General features: G+C 34.0%; 1 protein-coding gene across 1 annotated transcript; it reads right to left on the reverse strand.

The window, feature by feature from the left end:
• Window positions 1-2,810: 2,810 nt before the first annotated feature.
• SLC38A11 (solute carrier family 38 member 11) lies at window positions 2,811-21,615 on the reverse strand. The gene is made up of 11 exons (XM_058840179.1): window positions 21,501-21,615; window positions 21,020-21,094; window positions 20,314-20,448; window positions 18,599-18,664; window positions 16,880-16,986; window positions 16,638-16,717; window positions 8,530-8,600; window positions 7,581-7,742; window positions 5,751-5,863; window positions 4,976-5,107; window positions 2,811-3,056 (listed from the first exon to the last, which is right to left on the reverse strand). The coding sequence occupies exons 2-11, from the start codon at window positions 21,078-21,080 to the stop codon at window positions 2,811-2,813; spliced, it is 1,173 nt and encodes a 390-aa protein (XP_058696162.1). The 5' UTR covers window positions 21,081-21,094; window positions 21,501-21,615.
• Window positions 21,616-22,361: the final 746 nt, after the last annotated feature.

Consider the following 22,361-nt stretch of genomic DNA (forward strand, 5'->3'; position numbering starts at 1 on the left):
TAAATAAATATCCTTCTCCATCAGAGGCAGAAAATATACATAATGTATGCATGTTATATGAGATACAAAGATTTTGCATGTGAAAAATATATAGAAATATGTCCACTTAGCAAACCTGAGCCATTTTGCTCCCCTCCAGAGAGAAACTTGAGGAGGAAGGAAAATTTTCTAGGAAGTCTCAGGCAGTACATGGGGTTTGGTCATCTGACAAACTTTCAGGAGAAAGTATTTTGTGAATGCTCAGAATTCTGTGATTGGTAGGAAGCACTCTGCTCTAGAAAGCCATAAACTGTCAGCTTAGCTACTGTGAGAATGGTAATTGTACATCTGGTGTCCTGAAATGCCTTCTCAGCTGGAGAGAGGAACTTGGAGAAATAGTGAGTCACACTACCAGCTTTTGATGTGAAAATCCTGCCAGCAAGTGCTTGTGGAACATTCTTCTGCCTCCGTGTTCTGTCACCACTGAGCATTTGAAGCTGGGGATATTGCTACTCCCAACACACTCCTGCTTGAAGCACCAAGATTGTGGTGAGATCCTGGACATGCTCAGGTCAGTGAGAGGTTCCTAATAGATTTTACAATCTTGTTTTGGGGAGTCTTAAGTGTTTACAAAAAACAATGGTTATCACAACTTTTGTTATGGTGTATTATCTTTCTGTATTTGGACCTCCTAGGTTCTAAGAAAGGATTTACCAGATTGCTATTACTCGTCATTTCAATAAAGGTAAGTTGCACTATGTAATATTAGAAAGGAAGGGACCATAGGTTTTATAAAGCCATTAGACAAATAGCAGTTAACTGTAAATTCTTGTGTCCATGACACCCAACTTCCCTTTTTCAATATACTTATGGCTGGGAGAGCCCCATCATCACCTGGGAAATTCACAAATGAAAACCACTGAGCATATGATTACATGAATTTAATTAGTTTTGGCAAAAGAACCTTCCAAGAGCAAGAGAAGCTTTAGCAGCAATGAAAACTTTTAACTGACCATTACTATTTCAGATTTTATACTTCAAAAATTAAAAAAAAATGGTGAAAAAAATTCTTTACATTTTAATTTACAAAGTAGAAAAGCACAGAAAGTTAAGAAAAAATAAGAAAAAAAAGAACAACAAAGCTCATGAAAGAGCTTTGATCAATTTTTGATCAATTATGATTGATCCAAAAGATCTCATTAGCTGTCACAAGGAAATATTATTTGGGTTTAACCCATCTGGCATAGAAGAAAGTGAATCTATTCAGTAACAATTCACCCACAGCCAAGAAAAAATCGGCTATTACTGAATCTTAATTGCTGAGAAATATTCTCTGTGAACAGTATCAGGTACCTGAAGAACAAATAAATTATCACCCTCGAAGTTGACACTATGTTGAGAAATGAAAGCAGAATAATACTCACACTTCTCTCTAATAGCTTTACAACTTAAAAAAAAAACAAACCAACCAAAGAAACAACCAAAAACCCCAGTAATATTTAAAGCATTTATTTTGGAAGCACTACTTTTAAGAAGTGTGTTATTCTTACAAGTATTATCACTATCTAGTGACCCTTGCTTACAGATCTGTTTAGCCAGAAGTCTCGAATGCATCATGCAAGATGAAGACAAAACCCATCCCCATTAAGCACCGTAAAAATGAAGTAGCATCATGCATCTAGCTGGCATGGGGAACCACAAGGATCACAATAATGCCAAAATTGACTCAAGTACACATTTTGATTTGGTAACAAAACATTTTCAGAATGACAGCGCTGATATGACTAAGAATACTCATATTACTCAGCTTCAAATTAGTCCTATTCTATAGGCACGTGAGTCTGTTTTTATATATACTTATGTATATATGTATATTTATACACATACATACATATACATGAATCCTTGATGTTAAATGAATTTTGGAAAACATTACAAATCACCAAAATTTGACAAACCATGACAAAATCATTAGTTATATCCTGAAAAGAAACAGAGGACTAGAATGATTATCAGATTTAGAATGTTAGTTTCAATTCAGTTTCAGAAATAATGAATAGCATTATAAATATAAGAATTGAACTGTAATGTAATTTCCTGCTTTGTCAATCTTGAAATTTTTACAAAGACTGCCTAGTTGAATCTTTTTAAGTCCACTCTTGTGGATTTATTCGGGCAGTATCTTTTAATTACAAGACTACATACTTTAGCAGTTACAATTAAATTGTATCAGTTACAATTCAGTCAGAATACAAAATTTCCTTTGACTCAAGATCCTGTAAAAGGGAAGCTTTCAGCACTAAAGGACAGTTACTGCAAAATCAAAGACAGAATTAAAAAGGGTCTTTTGATTTAATAGCAGAATTGTGATACAGATTCAGACAGACTTTTTTTTCAGGACTTCAAAAAGCTCCCTGCTATAATGTACTAATAAATATACATGAAGGATTATAAAATTAATAAAAACTAAGTTAAATCAATGAAACATGGAAAAGCTTTATATTCCAAAACATTTAATTTATAGCTTTTAAACAGCATTGAAGACTAAGTTTAAAAAATGCAATCTTTTTGGTAGGCTTGCAAGTTATTCAAGTAATGTCTACTGAAAGGCACCTTTGAGATTTTGTGTTTCAACATTTAAAACTGAACTCTTACCTGAAAAAGGATGGCAGCATAAAATCAAGTATGTAAATACAATTATAAAGTTTAAAATTCTTAGTGCATCTTAAAACATGAAAAGTCTTTGTTCCACTCTCCTTTAAACTGACATGTATGGCTCACTGTGAGATGTGCCTGAACTAGTCTGGAGGTTGGTGTGCTGCCTATGTGTGCTATGGTGGAAGTGTGCTGTTGTGTAAAGAAACATTACTAGGGGAGCAGTAGAACATTTCTTTTCCATGGCTACATTCCTGGGGATGCAAGACAGTCATGACAAACCCAACTGCCATCACCAGCACACCAAGAACAAGAATCAGGCAGGATATGAGGTTATCTGAATGGTTCCACCGCTCCTTGGACAGCTTTAGATAACACGCTGATGGGATGATAAAAACAAGTGGGGTAGCACTCAGAACTCCCTGTGTGTGGGAAAGAGCAATAGAAAAAAACTCATAAGCATGTTCATTTACATGTGAAGAACAAAAACCTGAATTTTTTAAACAGTTGTGATTAGGCTGATGCAACTGTAAAAACAGATGATAAAGGCCTTCTCACATGTTGCTGTATGGAAAGCCTTTTTTTCAAAGTCCCAAATAATATTCAAAAATATCTGCTAAACTATTTCAAATAATTCAGATTTATTGAAATGCTTTTGCTTTGCCAATACAGAATAACATTTTAACATTGCAAGAAGCATTAAATCTCATTACCCAAAGTTTCTCAGCTTAAGAGATATAGTCCAAACATAGTACTTCAGTACTTGAAATGAATTAAAATATTTAAGATAATTCCATGGAAGAGTTTAGATATAACACTGCCTTTAAAAGGAATAAAATCTTTTGAAAAGTGGAAGCATCATGTAGCAGTTCAAAGAATTCTGATCAGTTTTGACATTTATAACCTGATTTAGGTTGACTTCCCTATGAAAGCAAAGCTCCTTTTGACAGAGTAGAACCTTTCCTCTCACTAAAAATTCAGCTCCTCTTTCAATGCTCTCTTAGAAATGGACAAACAAAAACACTTAAAAAAATTCTTTTTATAGTAAAGCCACTGCAGAATAGCATATGAGTTACATGCCAAAAGGGAGCACTATGTAGAAATTTTGAACATTCATTTTGTTTCATACTTAACAAACACTATGTTTCAATTTAATTATGGTGGTGAGATAGTAATCCAGCCTAAGTAATAACTTTACATCATCATTTGTACAAAAGTTCCAATATTTGTATGGTAGAACCTGCTAACAGTGATCAATATAGACAACAGAAATAGGTATAAGCACAAAGTATCTTCTCCATGAAAATTAAGATTTAGGTCTTTGAAGTAACACGAACCAGCATCCCAGTAAAAGAATAGTAAAGCAAACTCTTTGGCTCTTCGACTCCCATATGACTCAATAGTTTCCCTGGGGAATTACCACCAGGCAAACACAACGGCTTGTGTTTTGTTCTAAAACCAGAAAGCTGGGAAAGAGTAAGTAGGGTCAGATGAACCATATCAAATGCCATCTGTGGTGAAGAGCAAAAAGACAGCTCTTCTGCTGGACAGAAAGACAGCTGAAAAGACAGATCACCTTTCTGTCGTATGTAAACACTCTGTCTATTAATTTTTCCCTAATGCTGATAACAAGACTGAAAAATCTTTCTGAGCACAATTATTACATCCAATAAATACCCACAGCTGTATTGTTAAATTCTCTCTTGAAAGGAAAAAAACCCAGATTATAGGAGCTACCCATGCAAATGCCTGGCTACAACTTCTATTTGTAACTGAATAAACTTATCAGCTTTACTGACTAATTGCTTAGGAAAAAAAACCTGAATTGATTAAATGCTTGCTTTTTAGGGAATTGTGTATTTCCAGTGACCATCTCTGTGGTCTAGCAATAGCTGATTTTTTTCTTTCTACCTCCCTCTTTGTTTTTTGCCTTTTTGGCACAAATCAGTCACTAGAATCTGCCCCAGTGTTTAATAATTTGCCAACTTCATCAGAAGCAGGGATGAGAGAAAGAAATGCTAAATTCAGTACCACTATACAGTTTGGATGAGTATTTTAGTGATTGCTGCTGTGGCTTAAAGACATTTGGTAAGTCATAGCCACTTGTCATACCTACAAAACTAAACCCTCCACAAACAGATGAATTTTACAACCATATGAATTTTACTTCTTGAAGTTGGTTTCACCTTTTGTTATCTGTTTTTGAAGCAAGAATTCCTTCTTCTAACACTTCTACTGACTGTCAAATTACATAAGATTTTCAGTAGAGCTGTGGATTTTACAAAGTTCTGAGTTATTAATAAGTTATTTATTAAATAAAAGAGTACACAGGTCCACTTACATTCATCTCTAAAACTATTCCAAGGCAATCATACGCTAACGATACACCAGTCGCCACAGCAACAATAACTACTGTCACAACAACATGGAAAACTGTTGAGAGGTTCCCATGGAAAAACACATTGGCAATCACCTGAAAGAACCAAAATATTAAACATTGATTTTTCTCCTTATGTTATCCAACAGCTTACTCCAGACCTTCTAACCTTAGGAAACTAAAGGAATGGGTGAGAATACACTGGCCGAATTTTACTTACCTTGCTTCAAGAAAACATCTTCATTTTCTTCCAAAAATAACTCATAACTATCATTACTAAAATTGCAGAACACTTGCCAAATTGACTTACTTATACCAGTAGGATTTTAGGATTTACTATTTTCTCATTTGCCCATTACAAAATAAATCCGCTTACAATTATTTATTGAATCGATGGATTTCCTATATGGAGATACTTCTAAAAAGCAAAACTATTAAGAATGAAAAGTATGCATTTTTGGCTATTCTCAAAACAGTAACAACAGTGTAATTTATGCCAAACTTGGAATTTTAAGCAGTCCTGATATTATGAAGTAACTATTAATTTAATGTTGATTAATACTACAATAAATGTAAAACAACATTATATGGCCCCATACTCACTGCATGTAGTAGGATAAAATGTGCTGCTATTTATCACAGATCAATCATAGACTTCAGCTACAATATGTATTAATGATGTGAGAATATTATTAATATATAACAACAGTGTTAAAAGGAAAATGTAATAAATTCTTACCTCTCTGGTCACAAAACATTCAAGGGGGAAGGTCAGAATTACAGTAACTCCATAGCAAAACCTTCCAAATGTAGCAAGGTTGTCATCTCTACAGTAGTTTTCAAATATATCTCCTGAGGTATAGCAAAATACCAATTAGCTTGAACTTCACAACATTTACCTATATTTTCAACTTGAAGTGCAGGTTACTGGAGTTACTGAAGTAACTGAGATTTTCTGATGCCCTCTTCTATGTAAGTATGTAAGTAGAAACTAGTTATGGTCACAAGTTATGTCCAGGAGCAACTTTCACCTTATTCTGCTGCTGGTAGCAGTGTTTTTACCTCAACTAGCACTTATCTTCAAAAAATATTTTAAAATATACATATCAGAGTCTGTCATCTGTTATCTTTCCTGTAACGCAGATTTTGTATGAAATGCCGGTGTTTGATTAAATAAATATGTGACAGATTCAGAAAGAAAGCTTATGTGCAAAAGACAAATTTTCCCTAAAAACTCCTAGAACAACAATTACATAAAAAAAGGTGAAAGCTACCTGTGGAGAACTGCATTTCCCTGATAGTATCTAATCACAGCTAATAAGCTGAAGAATTTCAAGTATTCTGACCCCAAAAGCCCATTATAAACATAGGGATTATTACCTTGCAAATCTTCTTATATCTAAAAACAAAAGCAGCACTTCAAATTCAAATCATCTTGCTTGGTGTTTACCACAAAGAATCTGTAATAATGGTCTCTGAGGCACAAGAGACAATGCAAGACTGACCAGATGATCTATCAGTTCTCCTTTATGTGATTATGATACTGTTGCATGATTTACTAATTTAGGGGTCACAATGGCACTGAAGAAGCTGTATTTTAAACAGCCAAAAGATTTTGACAGAAAGGGAGACAGAAGGTGAGATGGAACCTGCTAACACAAGAGGCATCAGCTGAGGAAGAAATGCAGGCAGAGGCTTTCTGTACCTGAAAGACCACAGCCAGCCTGAACTTGGTCTACCTACAGTTCATCTAGGACAGTGACTTACTCTGCTGGAGTAAGCACTGGAGGCAGGAAAAAAGGACAAATAAACCAGGAGTCTCCATCCTACAATTTCTCTGTTCTCAACTAAATGCTGCTGCTCATCAGATAAGGAAAAAGCGTGGAAGCCTCCTCCTACAATCCAGAAAGTCACTATTAAGTAACAGAAAATACACTTGCTTATGAAATGTGTATTTTCCCTATAGAAAGTAATGCACTGAAACCAATTTATACCTTGTTCTTGTGAACACATCTTTTTCACTTCAAGAAAACAATGTTAAATAGCATTATGCAACATTGCTTATATATAGTTATGTGTATTCATATACCCACAAAGGGGACAGTAGTATTAGTAACACCAGAACAGCTCTTGCAATATTAGGAAATATCTCTACGATGCTGTATTACTACAGACAGGAAAAAAGTAAGAAAATATACTCAGATATATACCAGATACCCTGTATGAAATTTTTGTTCTTGCTGCTCGCTGCTGCTGGACTATGCAGATAAATCACAGCTGTGTAGTCCTCACAAGTGTCCTCTAAGTGTTTTAATGGTGGAAGTATTCAAAGGGGACTTCCACTGGTGAGGCTTATGTTTAAGAATCTAACAGCTATCAGCATGTAGGTAACATTTTGGATCCTGTTTTAGTTGTTAGGTAAATATGAAGAATGTCCTATTTCTGCCCAAATACACTATGGTTTTTGCATTTTTTATAGTCATTGAGATGTTTACAGAAAAAATCAGACAGAAAGGCAGAAATATAAGGATTATAGCAAGCACCAAAATTGAGGGATCAAGCAGTTTACCTTCTGTGTATCCTGTAAAAGTCATATATCCACAGGCAGCAAATGCCACACTGATGACAAGAGCAAAGGCCACAGACATATGTGTGACTTGAGACCAATTCTTTAATGTGGGTTCTTCCAGAGACCCATATATTAAAAAGCTGTTATGATGGCAGATGAACGCTGAAACACACATGACAGTTAAAGCCAATGTACGAATTCATGCATAAATGCATAGAGACACAGCACAGTTTGAATCCACTCATTATTAAATACAAACATTAATGTTGCAATAAGTGCAAAGATAAATGGCTTGAACCTTTGCTTGCTTAGTTGATTTGATGAAGGTTTATATTCATCCTGAGATGACTCTGATTACATTACTTAAATGCTATGCCGTTTTGCACCCTCTGCATCTCCATTCTACAGCTATTTCCTCTTCCTGCTCTTCTTAAGAACCCAACAGCAGATTTGAGAAGCTTTTAAAAAAATCTACAGAGCCATTTGCTAGTTTCAGACTTCATATGGCATCCATTGAAGGCAGCAGTAATCATTGGGAGGACTCAGATTATCACAATGTGTACAAGAAATAATATACCAGATCCTGCAGGCAGGAACAGATTTCAGAATGAGGACTTTTCTGCTAGAGGTTACCCAAGGGAATGCAGAATGATCCCAGCTCCCTCAGTTTATCAGTTGGATGAACCCTATGATGCAGGGGCTTTAGGATGACCTGCACAGGTGAGCTGGACTCATGTGCACACTGTCTCTGATACAGTGGCAAACCTCTAGGGCCAAATGGACAATGGATGAGGTTAATGTCTTACACAATAACAGTGACATTCATATGAATCATTCAGTCAATTTCTTTTTTTTTCTATACCAGCTTAACATGAAGATTAAAGAAAAATCTTGTTCAAAATATTAATATTGAAAAAAAAGAAAACCAACAAAAGCAAAAAACACTTACCAAATGACATCACCCCAATGGCTTGTACTGCATTTGATTTTGCAAATATCCATGCATTTTCTGATTTGGGTCTAAAACAGACATTTAAATAGATTACCCTCTTTTCAATTATCAGTTATTAAAAATGACTCAAGTAATATGCTGTAATACAGAACTGCTGCTAGACACAACTCCAGAACTCTCTGAAATAGCCCCAGTGTTTATCAACAAGCTGCATCCAGGGAGATACCTTTCTCATCTCCCTTTCTTTGATTCAAAAGAAACATTGTAACCAGTGTTTACAATCAAAAATGTCAGCCTTTGAACAAAAAATCAAACAAAGATTTCAGTTTTGTAAATAAACTCTTCAAGTCAGCATATACCAAGAGACAGCAACACAGAAGGTAAAAGCTATTACTGACTCTGACTAAGGTTATCCCAACTAAAAATGCCCTCCGACTATTTAGAGGCAATTTCTATCTTTGAATTGAGATATGTAATCAATGCAGTCTAGAGACACCATTTTACTAGGCTACAAATCAAGTGAGGGAGTTTGCCTTTCTTTACACCTCTTCCAACTGTTCCTCATAGTAAAGAGATTCTGTTACTTTTCCCAAAACATAAAAGAAATTGTAAGAAAGTACATGGAGACTTTTACAGTCAGGCAAGAATGTAATATTCCACACACCTCCTCCTCTAAGATATGCTCACTGATTTGAACCTTTGATAATTGCAATGCTTATGGGAGGACCATCAGCAAACTTTGTTAAAAACCATTTACTCCATGAACTTCATCTTGGAATAAGGAGCCACAATAAAAAAATAGGGAAGGACACCAAAAAGCCTTTTCCAGAAATACAATTTGCTAAAAACATCAAATGAAATTCACAAGCTAGCTAAATACTGAATTGTAATATTAAAGCAAAGGCAATGAAAAACAATGCAGAGAAGCTTGCTCTTAAAAAGTTTTCAACTGCTACCTTTGATTGCTCTGTTTTTATTTAGAGGGAAAGCTGCTGTCACCTGAGGCCTTAAGATGCTCTTTTCCTGCTTCCCTAGGAAGCAGTATGGCACTCAGGGCAGTTCTGTGAAGGTAAAAATGGCAGCTTTTTCTCTCCCTCTCTTTGGTGATCTCTCCCTCTTGCTGGTTTTGACAGCTGTAGTGGCATATGCTATGCCACGTTTCATTGCTTTCAAATGTTTAAATTACACCTCCAGCCCCTAAAAATAAACAGATTAAAATAAAAGTAATAATAGTAAAGTAAAAAAAGTTGCAGTTTCCTCTTTCAGAACTCATATCTTACTATTTCTTGAGTTCAAATAGTCAATCCTTCCTTTTCCATATTAATAAGACCCAGATTTAAAGTACCTAATGGACTTTCAGTTCAGACTTTTCAGCTCTTAAGCTGTAGTTGTAAAGCTTAAGTTTGAAGTAAACAGAAACTGAATATAAAATCAAGTTCCCTTTTTTTGTTCTCAGGTACAATATATTGTCTTGAACTGCTGTAACATACTGCTTTGAGCCTTAAGCAGCTGAATATGGCTCTCCTAAAATATCCTCAAACTCAGCACATAGATGTAGAGTACTATGGATGAAATGGAGCTGTCTGGTATTCATCTTGAGAAACAGGAGTTCTGACCCTCTACAGCTACTGTTGTTCCTTAGATAAGCTCCCCTAATATTATAGTGCCACTGATTTCAAATCACTACACCTTGTGATGCGTCTGAAAAATTAATATTAATAATTTTGAATGTAAAATTTTTCAGGAAAACATTCAAACGTTCATATCTGATTGGGAAAATTGCAATAATATTTCAAAATAAAGAGTATAAAGGAAGCTAACATTCTACTTTTTCCATTCTGTAACCACTAGAGGTCAGCTTTGATAATAAACATACAAAATGAAAATTTGTTTTATACTTTTCTTTGACAGCAGAATTTATCAGTTTTCTTTGACTCTTTCCTAGTAATATTTAAGTTAGATTATCTAATACCTTATAAGATAAAATATTTTAAATGCACAGGAAAAAAAAAGAATGCTTTCACCTGAAACACATTTTATTTCTTTGAAAATGGTACATCCTGAGGAATGCTATATTATGAGCACCTACAAATATAGATTTAAGAAGGGAATTCAGAAAGCACAGGAATTTCACTTGAAACATTTTTAGTAAAGTGGCCAATTAATTTAAAAAAAACAAATCACAGGAGCTGTTTTTCACCTTGCATAGTGTTAGCTTATGCACTAGAAATATGCAAAAGACCAAGATACTGCTTTGCTCTACCAATGAATGACAAATCAGATTAGGAGTATTATTTGGGGGAAAAAATCTAAAAGAACAAAATCCTGCTTATTTAGCAGCCTAAGAAGATAAAATCCTTCCATTCTAGCTGCAAAATAGAGGAAGAATTTCAGATCCCTGATTTGAACACTATCAACAGCTCGTTATGTCCTACATGTATGCTGGTACAGATCTGCTATTTTCTTCAGTAACTCGTACTGCTGCATGTGCTTTGAAAAACATTTTCATATTGTGGGAATAGAGGGATCTCATGCAGTGAAAGCACACAGCCAGAAATTTCGTTTCTGAGTGTTTGGAACTGAGAGTCAACAGTTCTAGAGCTGTGATCACATCAATAAGAAATTGCCCCCAAGTTCAGTCTGCAGTATACAGAGACTTATGAAAAGCTCCTGGGAAAGGGTGCAGGTGACATGAAAGCGTCTATATAAAATAAGACTACATAAAAAGACTTCTCAGAAAGAGAAAACTGTCAGAAAACAGTAAGTGTGAGTTATGGAAGAGCCATATAATGAACAATTACAGAAAATCACTCACAAGTCAAAAGGCAGTTAATGGCAACATCATCTGTCAAAGTAAACAAAGTAAACATACACACATTGACATAAATATTGCCTCTGTAGGCAGATGCATACAAACACTGAAAGAATATCACAAAAATACAGGATAACTTGTTGTGGTTTTTCAATCCTGTTGCTGCAATTTAAGATGATTTTTTTTTTTTTTTGACCTTTGTTCTGACCTACATTCTTGTTAGGAGTTATTAGAGGAAGATTTTAACTGCTGCTTATACAAGAATAGCATTAGCTGTGAAAATCCATTAATGACAAAACCAGCTAGCTCTCCATTTCTCACTCATGTATAAAAGCATAGGCTATGCCTGCACGAACAGGAAGTTTTTTCATGTTGAAGAAGTTTTATTTAGATGAAACAATGAAAGGTAAGAGAAGAAATACATTTTTGAACTAAATGCTGACAGCTGTACTGTTTATCATATACAATAGAAGCTGAAACACAAAGTAAAACTGAGATGTGATTTACTTGTAGTTCTTGGAACAAAAATAGTAAAAGACTGAGTAAAAGGACAGTCTAAGGGAGTTCCCATACTGGAAAAATTTTAGCTGAAACTAAGACAAAAACAAGACAGACTGAAGGTAGTGAGGCTTAGCAATGAAGACCCAGAGGGTAAGAAAATAGGATTACTCAGTCTTCAGTATATGTAAGTGAAAATGTACCATAATAAACAAATTAATGAGTTCTAAAAAGCTTATTTACATAAGAACAGGGAAATTGAGAAGAACAGATGAACCAGGCAAAGGATAAGACATCCTAACAGAGTAAGCATGCAGATCATGAGTAAGAGTTGGGAAAATTTGGCAGTCTAAGATGGCCTTTTGCTTCTTGTAAAACACTTTCAGCATAATAGTCCCCATCTTAAGATCAATGAAGATACAAAAGTCTTTTCAGTCATTTCTATATAAATGCTGCAGCAGAAGAGTGCATGAGAAAAAAAAAATCTTTAACGAAGGCAAGAGAAATAAATATCCCTGATCTCAAACAGCTTGTGCCTATAAAACACTGACTTGAAAAAAAGAAAGGTCATTTCTAGAGAAGAACAAAGTAATACGTTTGACAGGGGAGCTACATGTTGGAACGAGCAAAAGACTATCATTGTTTTGGATTGAAGATGAGTGTCCAGCTGCCAAGTTTAGGTGCAAACCAGCAGTTAACAATATAATCCAGAATCATCTCACAGATTCATTCAGGTTTAATTCAATGATTTAAACATTGAGAAAATCAATTGTAACATTTCAATTTAATTCTATTCTAAGGTAAAATAACTTTCTAGGTATTTTTGACTTTTAAAAGTCAGACTTTCAAAAGTTTAAAAATACTGTAAAGTTCATAGATGCTAAATATAACTTTAATCAATGCAATGAAAAGAAAATGAGTACAGCTCACATTAGCCTTGGATTTTATATTAATCAAAGTCATCTTGTGAAAGGACACAGACAAGGCAAAGCTATTATGTCAGCCCAACACAGCTACTTCTACTCTTCTTTTTTCCTTAATGAATTACTTAACAGTTCTGTAAATATAAAGTAGCTTAGTTGGGTTTTTCAATTTCATCACACAAAGTTTACCTTTCCTTACTACTGGATTTTTTTATATGAAGGAAAGAATCAACTTTTTACATTCAAGTTTTTCCTGAGCCCTTGGTGTTTTATCCCTGTGATCAGCTGCCAGTTGAGTAATTCTCACATCTTCTTTATGTGTAGCAGATGCTCTTGAAGTTTTTCATAGACATTTATGTATTATGGAGACACTGACATCATAACATTCTTGCTGAAGAACACCAAATTAAATTAAAATGATCTCCGTTTATAAGCTACATAAAATATTTTTACAACAAGGAATGTTAGTTTCAGGTTCAAAGCATGAAGTTATTCCATGCAGTATTAGCATGCTGCGCTTTACAGTTTGAGTTAATTCTTACCTATTTTTTTACGATCACAGTAAGTAAATACCCAGCCATAAGCAGATGGGAATAAAGATCAGGTCAAAACGTATTTTTATCCAACATCTTAAAATACTGGGAACGAACTCTTAATAAGCCAGAACACTGGACTCTATATGCAGGTTTATTATGTAATTCAGTTATCAACAATCATATGGATGATAGTTATCATAACCAAAACTGAAAAAAATAAGTACCTCAGTTTTATATTTGTCATAAGAGGAAATAAATCAAACCAAGTAATCTGGTATCTTACTTTTTTCTCATGAGTATGTGACAATAACATTCCTAAAATGTCCTTGGACAACCTGCCCCAAACTCAAAGCAAACAAAGAGGAAAACCAACAAAAAAAGAAACAACATTCAAAACCTTGCAATTCCTGTTTAAAATATTAGTATTACTTTTGTTTCTCTGATGGTCTAAAACATTGCAGAAAGTTTCAGATTATTGCAATAGCAATAAATCCTTTATTGCTTTGTTGTCCAAATAAGATTTAATTTTCAACTAGAGAATAGATTGCATTTAAGCAAAAAAAGTTTCATCATTTCCACATAATGATCTTGTACCTCGCAAAGGAAAGACGTATTCACTTTGAAAAATCTAAAGGTAAATGAAAACTGATTACTACTCAGAAAGTAATTATCAAAGTGGGAAGATATTCAAATGGGATACCAGTGGAACCTGACCTGAGTCCAGTACTTTTGAATGTATTCAGCAATGATTTGAATGATGGAACAAAGAGGTAAAAGTGCCTTTAATGGAAAGCATGAAATGTGCAATTAGCATAATCATGCTAGAGAATGGGATGAAAAAAGAAAAATCATAAATATGTTGGTAAATGGAGAAATTATCTGATGAAGCAGCATTCAATTCTGAAATGACAAATTCTACCGTTATGCAGAGGATAAAAAGGCTTCGCTAGAACAAGGCAGGAAGAACAAACGAACAAATCCTAAACTTCTTGAGAAGAGTATTAAAGAAAGGAAAATCCACCAGCAAACAATTCTGCAGAGGACCTCATGCTTGGTAGTTCTACTAGACTGCTACTAGACTAAACTCAAGGCACATTCATCATATCATGCTATTTTCCAAAGAGGCTAACATTAAGCTAGGTTACATAAACAGAGGCATGGGATCCCCAGGGGATACAGTTGAAAAGGACCTTACAACACCTATTTGCATTTGCATTTAAGATACATCAATCTTTCTTCTCTGCTTCTCAGAGTGAATATCCCAGGCAGGTAGAACACAATGATTCCACTTCAATTTGCAGAAAACTTAAGGCAGCCGTTGAGCATGATTAGAAGCAGAGGAAATGACAAAAAGAGAAACTCTAAAGGTTTTGTCCATAGAAGGGACCCCCAAAGAGGGACAAATAACAGCTTTTTTTACAAGTGTTTTTCAAGCACTTGAAAAAGCATAGTTTTCCATCCATATCCACCTTGTTTAGGCCAAGAAGCAACCAATATGAAATGAAGTCATACACATTTAGGAAGAATTCATGAGAAAAGGCTAGTTAAGTGTTGGAATGGGAAACCATGGAATTGTCTAGTTTGTTCTTGGAAATCACTTGTCATCAATGGCAGGCACATAATCAGTTCTGTCACATAACAATTGGTGGGATTAAGTACTTTTGTCCCCATCAAACCTCTATCCAGGATTGTACGAATTCTTTTTCTATGTGACAGATACAAGGACTGTGCTTTTATAATAATGATTTTTAAAATCTCTTTGGGAATTCTGACTTCTATTGTATTTTAATAACAATTCACAGTAAATGTGTTAATTCATTCATTTCACTTGTAATATGATGAGACCCATATTAAAATGTAACATTATTCTTTATTTTCATTGCAAAAAAAAAGTCATACCATTATACAACTAACAAAATAGAAGAGAGTTTTAACAATTGAAGTGTATGTCTAACTGTAAAATGAAAATAGCAAAGATAGTAAAAATAAACATTAACAAAATGTTAGTGAGGAAAAAATATTACCAACTGTTTATCAACTTGCTAGATGCATTTTTGAAAACAAGAAGTGTAAAGGCAGAAATGGAAGTCTCTAAAGAATTAAGAAGTAAAACTTCAAGAATCACTCAAAACTGAACAGCATGTACTGTAAGAAAAAAATAAAACCACACATTCCATATTTTTCACTGCATCGCAACTGTGGAGATGAAATGTTACCATAGTAACAAGGTTATCAGTAACTATTATATATAGCTTCTTCCTTTTTTAACAGGGAGTTTTGAGATTAACCTTTTAAATACCCCTTTGACACACAGTGAGAAAAACATGCTGCTCCAGAAATAAGGTGGGGAGGGAAGTTCCACACTGTTCTGAGAGAGAGATTTCGTGGATGATAGACAACATCATCTGGTACAACTTAAGAAACTGCTATTCTAGGCATCTTCCTACCATTAAACCTGAAAACCCTGCAATAAACCCATGTATCACAGCAGTAATACTAATGAGCTATTGGGCCTAACACTGATGAAACAAAATCCTGGTGGAAGAATCTACTTAGGGAAACATAAGAAGTACCATATAAACCTGTTCCAATAAATAAAAAAGCACATTCAGAAATAGAATTTGTCATCCTTATTAATGTATGTATACATTTAAAGGATGAGAAAAAGACAGACCTTCTAAGCCTTTAAGAAAAAACAATAGATTCATAACACTTTCTTGCAATATAATCATAAAAATATTGTCACAACACATATGCATGTGTATTAAATTGTCTAGAACACTCCAATGTCCAATGTTAAATACTACTCTCAGAGTACAAGTTTTTCATATTATACAGTTTTTTTCTCAAAAAGACAAAATGAAAAAATAAAGGTTTTATTATTGTATTACTTTCTAAAATTCTCAGTCTTTGTATATGATTTTTATTATGAAATTATTATATTTATTTTATCAGAAAAATATTCCTAGGATAGTAGCTATTTTAAGATTGTAAATATAGGCAGTCTGACAATAATGGAAAAAATCAATATCTCAAATGACTGACAATCTCACATGCTGATTCAGGACCCCCTACTATTAGTCATCCATAATTTCCCATTTATCTCTAAGGGTTTAGAGACTTTCTCTAAATTTACTTATACCCAATAGAAGAAAAAATTAAAAAGGATGAAGGATATTTAGCTGTTCATTTTGCATTACTGTTGATAGAGATTTTTCAATTATCTGTCTGTTCCAAAACAGGTATGCTCCACAGCTATGCAGGTAAATGCAATAGTGAAATAACAGATTTTATATGAATAAAAGTTCATGCTGTGGCAAGTGTAAGAATACTCACATTTGTGGACTGAAGGTTACTGTTCTCACCATCACAATAATCAGGATGACAATGGTTAGAGTCAGAGAAAGAAGAGATATCTGTAAAGGTGAAAACATGAATTCAGTCAGTAAACTGCTGAAAGGTTGTCCTTTTGGGCAGTATAATGCATTTGTTAATTATTTACACAAAGTTATGACTGGCACTTATTTTCAATGGCATACAGAACAATAAACCAAAAATCAACTGCTGTTATGATTTACCTTTCCCAATTTTGCTATATCTCGATATAAAGATATAGGTAAGGTAAAGATGATGGTGGTAAGAAGAATTATGAGGTGACGGTCGGTAAGGACGTTATCCATCCCAACTAAAGCAAAAAAAGAAAATAATTTATTTCTTTAAGAGACTAACTTGAGGAAAAGATTAACTACATTTGAAAGGTTAGAAGTAACAAACTGTTGGTGATCAAGCTTTTATTCCCTTTACTCAGGCTAAGTAACACTGAAAACTAGGCATTAACTAACACTGAGAAAGCCATGCACAGCATGGGCATAAACACAAGAATTCTGCAAATTCAAACCAAATGCATAACATATGGGATATATTAAATCAAAATTGCAAGGTCTGGATTCCTACATATAGATTGGTTTTAGCGTGTTTCATCATGTCTGGGTCAATGCTGGGAGACTGCAAGTAAAAAATTCTACTACTTCTTTCTGCCATTCAGTCTTGAGAATTTTTTTTATACTCTGGGTTGACATCATTTACTGTGCCATTTAGGATAGCATTGTTCTATAAGAAGTGGCCTAAAATAAGTTCATTTTGAGATTTCTTTTGAGCACCTCCTTTCTTGTCATCAGCCAGCTTCCACTTGCAAAGTAGATTACAATGTGAAGGCAACAGTGCTGTTATAATATTCCATGCAATCAGTGGGATTTGTTTGCGTAACTGGTGGGTTTTTTCAAGCCAATGACAACTTAAAATAAAACATCTCCAAATTTCAGTGAGGCCACCATAAATCATTGGCTTGAATGAATACTTGATGAATAATTATGGCTGGAAAGTGACTGGCAATTGACATGGAAAACTCAGTGTTCTGTTCCCTCTTTTCTTTGGGAAATTATAATGCTTTTCCACCTCTTTCCAGGAAGGTATTCTACTGGATAGGTAATAAGATTTTCCATGCTGGTAATTCCCCCTAGAAGTCATAGTATGTATAAATTATTAGATATTTACCGTCACTATCAATTTGATCAGATATTCACAGAACAACAGAGTGTAACAATTAAAACTACCTCCACACCTTTCAGGTTTCACGTGCTGAAAATCAGTGTTCTGTGGAAATGAAACGGCTCATACAAATACAAATTTCCACTGCATTACAGACATGTTTTCTCCCAGTTTAATTTCCCAGTGAAGAATGTTTTATCTTAGCTGCTTTTGTGCTAAAGTAGATATCAAACACACACACAAATTGCTCCACTGATGCTGTTGTGGAAACTTAGAGCACAGGAAGGGAAAGAACGGGGCATGAGTTAAAAGGCATTATATTCATTATATTTTTTGCAATTTATCCAGAATTATTCACTAGATGAAGTACAGTTTTGCTATTTAAACTATTATTATTATAGGAACTATCTAAAAAAAATTACAAAATCCAATAATCTTGTAAATACACAACTGTGGAAGACACTTCTATTTGCTTAGTATTTCACTGAAGCATCTGGTCTCTTCACTGACACTGAGTCCTCTGATAGCCAAGGACTAGGATTCATAGGGTTTTTTTTTGGGAAAGGCTTATTAAAGGAAAAAAAACAAGCTCAAAAAACCCCACTCATAGACACATGCTTCAAGTTCTTGATTTGAACTAAATTTAAGAATCATTTAGAAGCTAAATTACAGGTAATTCCAAAAATATTACGCTATGCTTCTATGCAATACATAATCCCCCGCTCTTAAAATTTTTAAATGCATCTTACCTCCAGGAATTCTCTGAAAAACTTTAGTTAAAGTGTCTCCTGTTATGATGTTGTAACTGATCATAGCTTAAAGAAAATAAGTTTTTTGTTAGTACAAGTCATATCCAAAATATTTGATTAACACTTAATATTTGATTAATATTTGATTAACACTGAATACACACACATTTTGTAGACTTCAGGATTATATGCCACTATCCCTCTAATATGAATTTTGGATAGCAGCAACAGGTTTTGTTTCAGGTTAAAAAAAATAATTAATTCTTCCTTTTTTTTTTTTTTTTTCTTTTTTTTAACAGGTACTACCTAAGCAATAATGCAGCCTGATAAGCAAGCCCATATGAGCTTATTTCAGAAGAGGATAAAAAAGGCTTTCGATAACTGTTTCAAATAGCAATTCTTTGTCAGTTTATTTTCAAATGCTTGTTTCTATTTAGTAAATCTGCTGTGGTAGTCTAATAATCAGTTCTGCGATGAAATGCAAAGGACTTTCTAGCTCATGAAAAAAGCTAGCAAATTCTTTAAACCAGAAAAAAGAAGAAAACAGATTAAGATATCAGATATGGAATCCTATTCCCTCTCATTATTAAGTGCTGTGGCCTTAACACTCATATTTCATTCTTATCTAACTCTACACTAAGAGTGTGTAAATTTGTGCACGTGTGTATACATACACACAAAATATACACTCCATGGTCTTCACCATTTAGACAGCATATATTCAGGTATTGACCTTAACTATACACAAATACTCAGTGTTGTGAAATTTTAAGTCATTAAAAAGTCACTACTAATATAAATTATTTCAAACACATACAAGAGCATAACCATAGCTCTGTGGTAAGAATTGAGACTTTTACAATTCTTTTTTGTATTATCAATGGAGTAGTTGATTTACAAAGGAGTATATTAAATGCCTGCAGTAACAGTAACTTGACATCCTTAAAAGTCTCAGGTACCTGTAGCCAGACCCAAAATAGGAATTTTGATCTGTGACTCTGTGATCACCAAGTGCAGACTCTTGATATCTCAAGTCAACATGTCTTGCAGCTCCATGTGTGAAAATATCAACATTATTTAAGATTTGATTTAATTATGCTGCTACAGCTGGGGACAGATTCAGAATATAACTTTAACCACTGGACTATTAAATTCCTGCCCAGATTATACCTTTTTGTTCATTTACTATTTCTTCTTCAACGGGGTCTTGACTGCCTAATTCCCCAGAACCTCGTTGGCTGAACTAATGCTTTTGAAGAGCAATGACAGCACATAATATTCTAGCTAGTGCTAAACAGTGGCTTCCCCAATTACCATAACACTGCATATCTGAAAGAAATATTAATTCAGTATACTCCTAAATTCATATTTTCCTTTTGTTTAAGATACATTAGCTTTATGCTCTGCTACCTGACCCAGAACAGAATCTCCTTTGTTATTTTTCTAGCTACTTTTGTCATTAATTTTTGTATGTGTGATCATTAATTTCTGCTATTACATTTTAGTTAATTTCTATTATTCTGATCCTTCAATTCATTGAATTACTCCTCAGTCATTCGTCAGAACCCACAATATAAATTTAATTTTTTTTAAATAGCAAAGAAGCATATACCTTTTTCATACAGCTCTTAATATTCAATTAGTGAAACAATTAAGTAATGTGAAGAAGCTTGTTATTTATAAAACTTTAACATTTATATTTTATGTGTTCTTACCAATAAATGGATATAAAAACTGGAGAGTTGAAAGGATTAGATAACCTACAAGACCATATGTTTCTTTGACCAGCTCTTGATAGGTTTTGGTGTTGGACAGATTTCCTCCTTTGATCAGTAATATAATGGAATAGTCTGTTAAAATATAAAATTACTGTTAAAAGATAATATGATCCAACTTGTGGTTGATTACTTTTCACCTTCTCTTACTCTAAAAAGAAAAAGTCTGTAAGAAGAAAAGCAGTGGCACTAGGAAGAGCAGGGATGAGAAATCTCACTAAATCTTTCAACCAACCAAACCCAGGAGCTATAAGCTCATATTGGAAGAAAAATACTTTAAATCATAGTATAATCAAAGGTTTTCATTCGGTGGTCTGTTTTTAAAACTCAAGATTCAGTGAACTAACATAACAGTGGACTCAAACAGGTTATTATGAGGGCACAAATATGAACATTCTTTCAAATGTTACCTCAACTAGGAAACTAAAGCTTTATGAAAATGAATGCAGTCAAAAAGCAGCTTCATATGTTGTACAGTGTAATTCTCAACTTTTACTAATCTGCTCAAGGGATTAGTGAGGTAAGGAAAAAATTAGTCATTTTTATTGTCATAGATATACTTGTTTAAGGTATCATTAAGCTCAAGATCAGCTAAGATATTGAAGGGCTAATTTTATCTTTACAACAGAGACTGCCTTTAGAGTACCTGTGATATAGGCAACCACAAACAAAAGCAGTACTCCTAGAGGAAAACCAGCTTCCTTCATCGAATATGGCAATCCTGTGAAGCAGAAAAGGAGAGATTCTAGAAGACACTTTCCAAATATTTATTTGTGAGAATCAAAATAAAGAAAAATTTAAATTTTAAAGAATGCTACTAATCTCCCAATTTGGACCAGCATGCTTAATAACCTCAAAACGATAATTTTCAGTGGACAAAGTGTTGCTTAAGTATGAAGTTCAGTAAGCATCTGCCCAACCTCTCTGATCATTATGGCCAAAAGACTCTAGGGTATTTTTCACTGAAGTGTGGCCTCACCTCTGCATTTTTGCAAAGTAAGCAAATAAATAGAAAAATCTTTAAAAACATCAGCAGAAAGTAAGGAGTCAGTGTGATTCTCCAAGTTGGATACTCACGTATGAAAAAACAAGGCTGAATACAGAATAGTGAAGAAAAGTAGATTTACCTATAATGCCTGATCCTATGATTGAATTAATAATGTTAAACCCAGCTGATGCCAGATCACTGCTTCCTCCTTTATTTCTGGGCTTACTAAGGAGGGCTGTTTGGTCATCTGTTTCTACCTGTTTCACAAAAACAAGGAAAACATTATACATGAGAAAAATGGGTGATAACAAGGATTTTGCACACAGTCTATTAAAAATTTTAAAAAATGGTCATAGACTCAGATTTGTAGAGGTATTTTGATTAATAAATCCATTTTTTTTCAGAGAGAAATCAAAGGGGTATTAAGCAGCTAATTCCTGTATAAGTCTGACCCATAATCTTCTGTAATTCTCTAAAAAATAATAAGTGGAAGGACAGAGATATATATAAACTCGGAGGTAGGCTGCTAAATAAAGACATTGTTAGCCATGTTTCAAAGGCAGAAATATGAATAAAGTATTTTTGAAAATATTTTGGTTAATACAAATTGGTCAGTAAAAAATGTTCCTGAATCCAGGAAATTAAATTAATTTCAAGACTTCCTAGTAAAGCATGCCAAGATCTTAACATACTCTAACCCAAGGTTTTATCCAGTATTTTAATTATTTCTGTGCCATTCAATGGTTTAGTTAATTATGAATAGTTTATGACACTATAAAATCAACTAGTCCCAGAAAGTTTCTGTGGGAAAGAACCAAAGTTCATAGCACAATATGTAGCCAGTAGCTTCAAAAATTAACATTTGTATCTTCATAAAAGAACTTTTTAATAAACATGCAATAATCCTCTCCTTAGATTACCACTGTGCTGCCAGAGAACATTTTAGAATTATTCACTAGAAAGACCATATTTTACCTGAAGTTGTGAAATTCAAGAGAGG

The sequence above is a fragment of the Poecile atricapillus genome, chromosome 5 (genome assembly GCF_030490865.1).
Source record: "Poecile atricapillus isolate bPoeAtr1 chromosome 5, bPoeAtr1.hap1, whole genome shotgun sequence".
Lineage (NCBI taxonomy): Eukaryota > Metazoa > Chordata > Aves > Passeriformes > Paridae > Poecile > Poecile atricapillus.

Coding starts and splice junctions, on each gene's coding strand:
- SLC38A11 (XM_058840179.1), bottom strand. CDS start 21,080: ATGAAGGAAGCTGGTTTTCCTCTAGGAGTACTGCTTTTGTTTGTGGTT. Junction 16,718..16,879: donor ATATAGCAAAATTGGGAAAG/GTAAATCATAAC, acceptor TCACCTTTACAG/ATATCTCTTCTTTCTCTGAC. Junction 5,864..7,580: donor TTTTACAGGATACACAGAAG/GTAAACTGCTTG, acceptor GCTATACCTCAG/GAGATATATTTGAAAACTAC.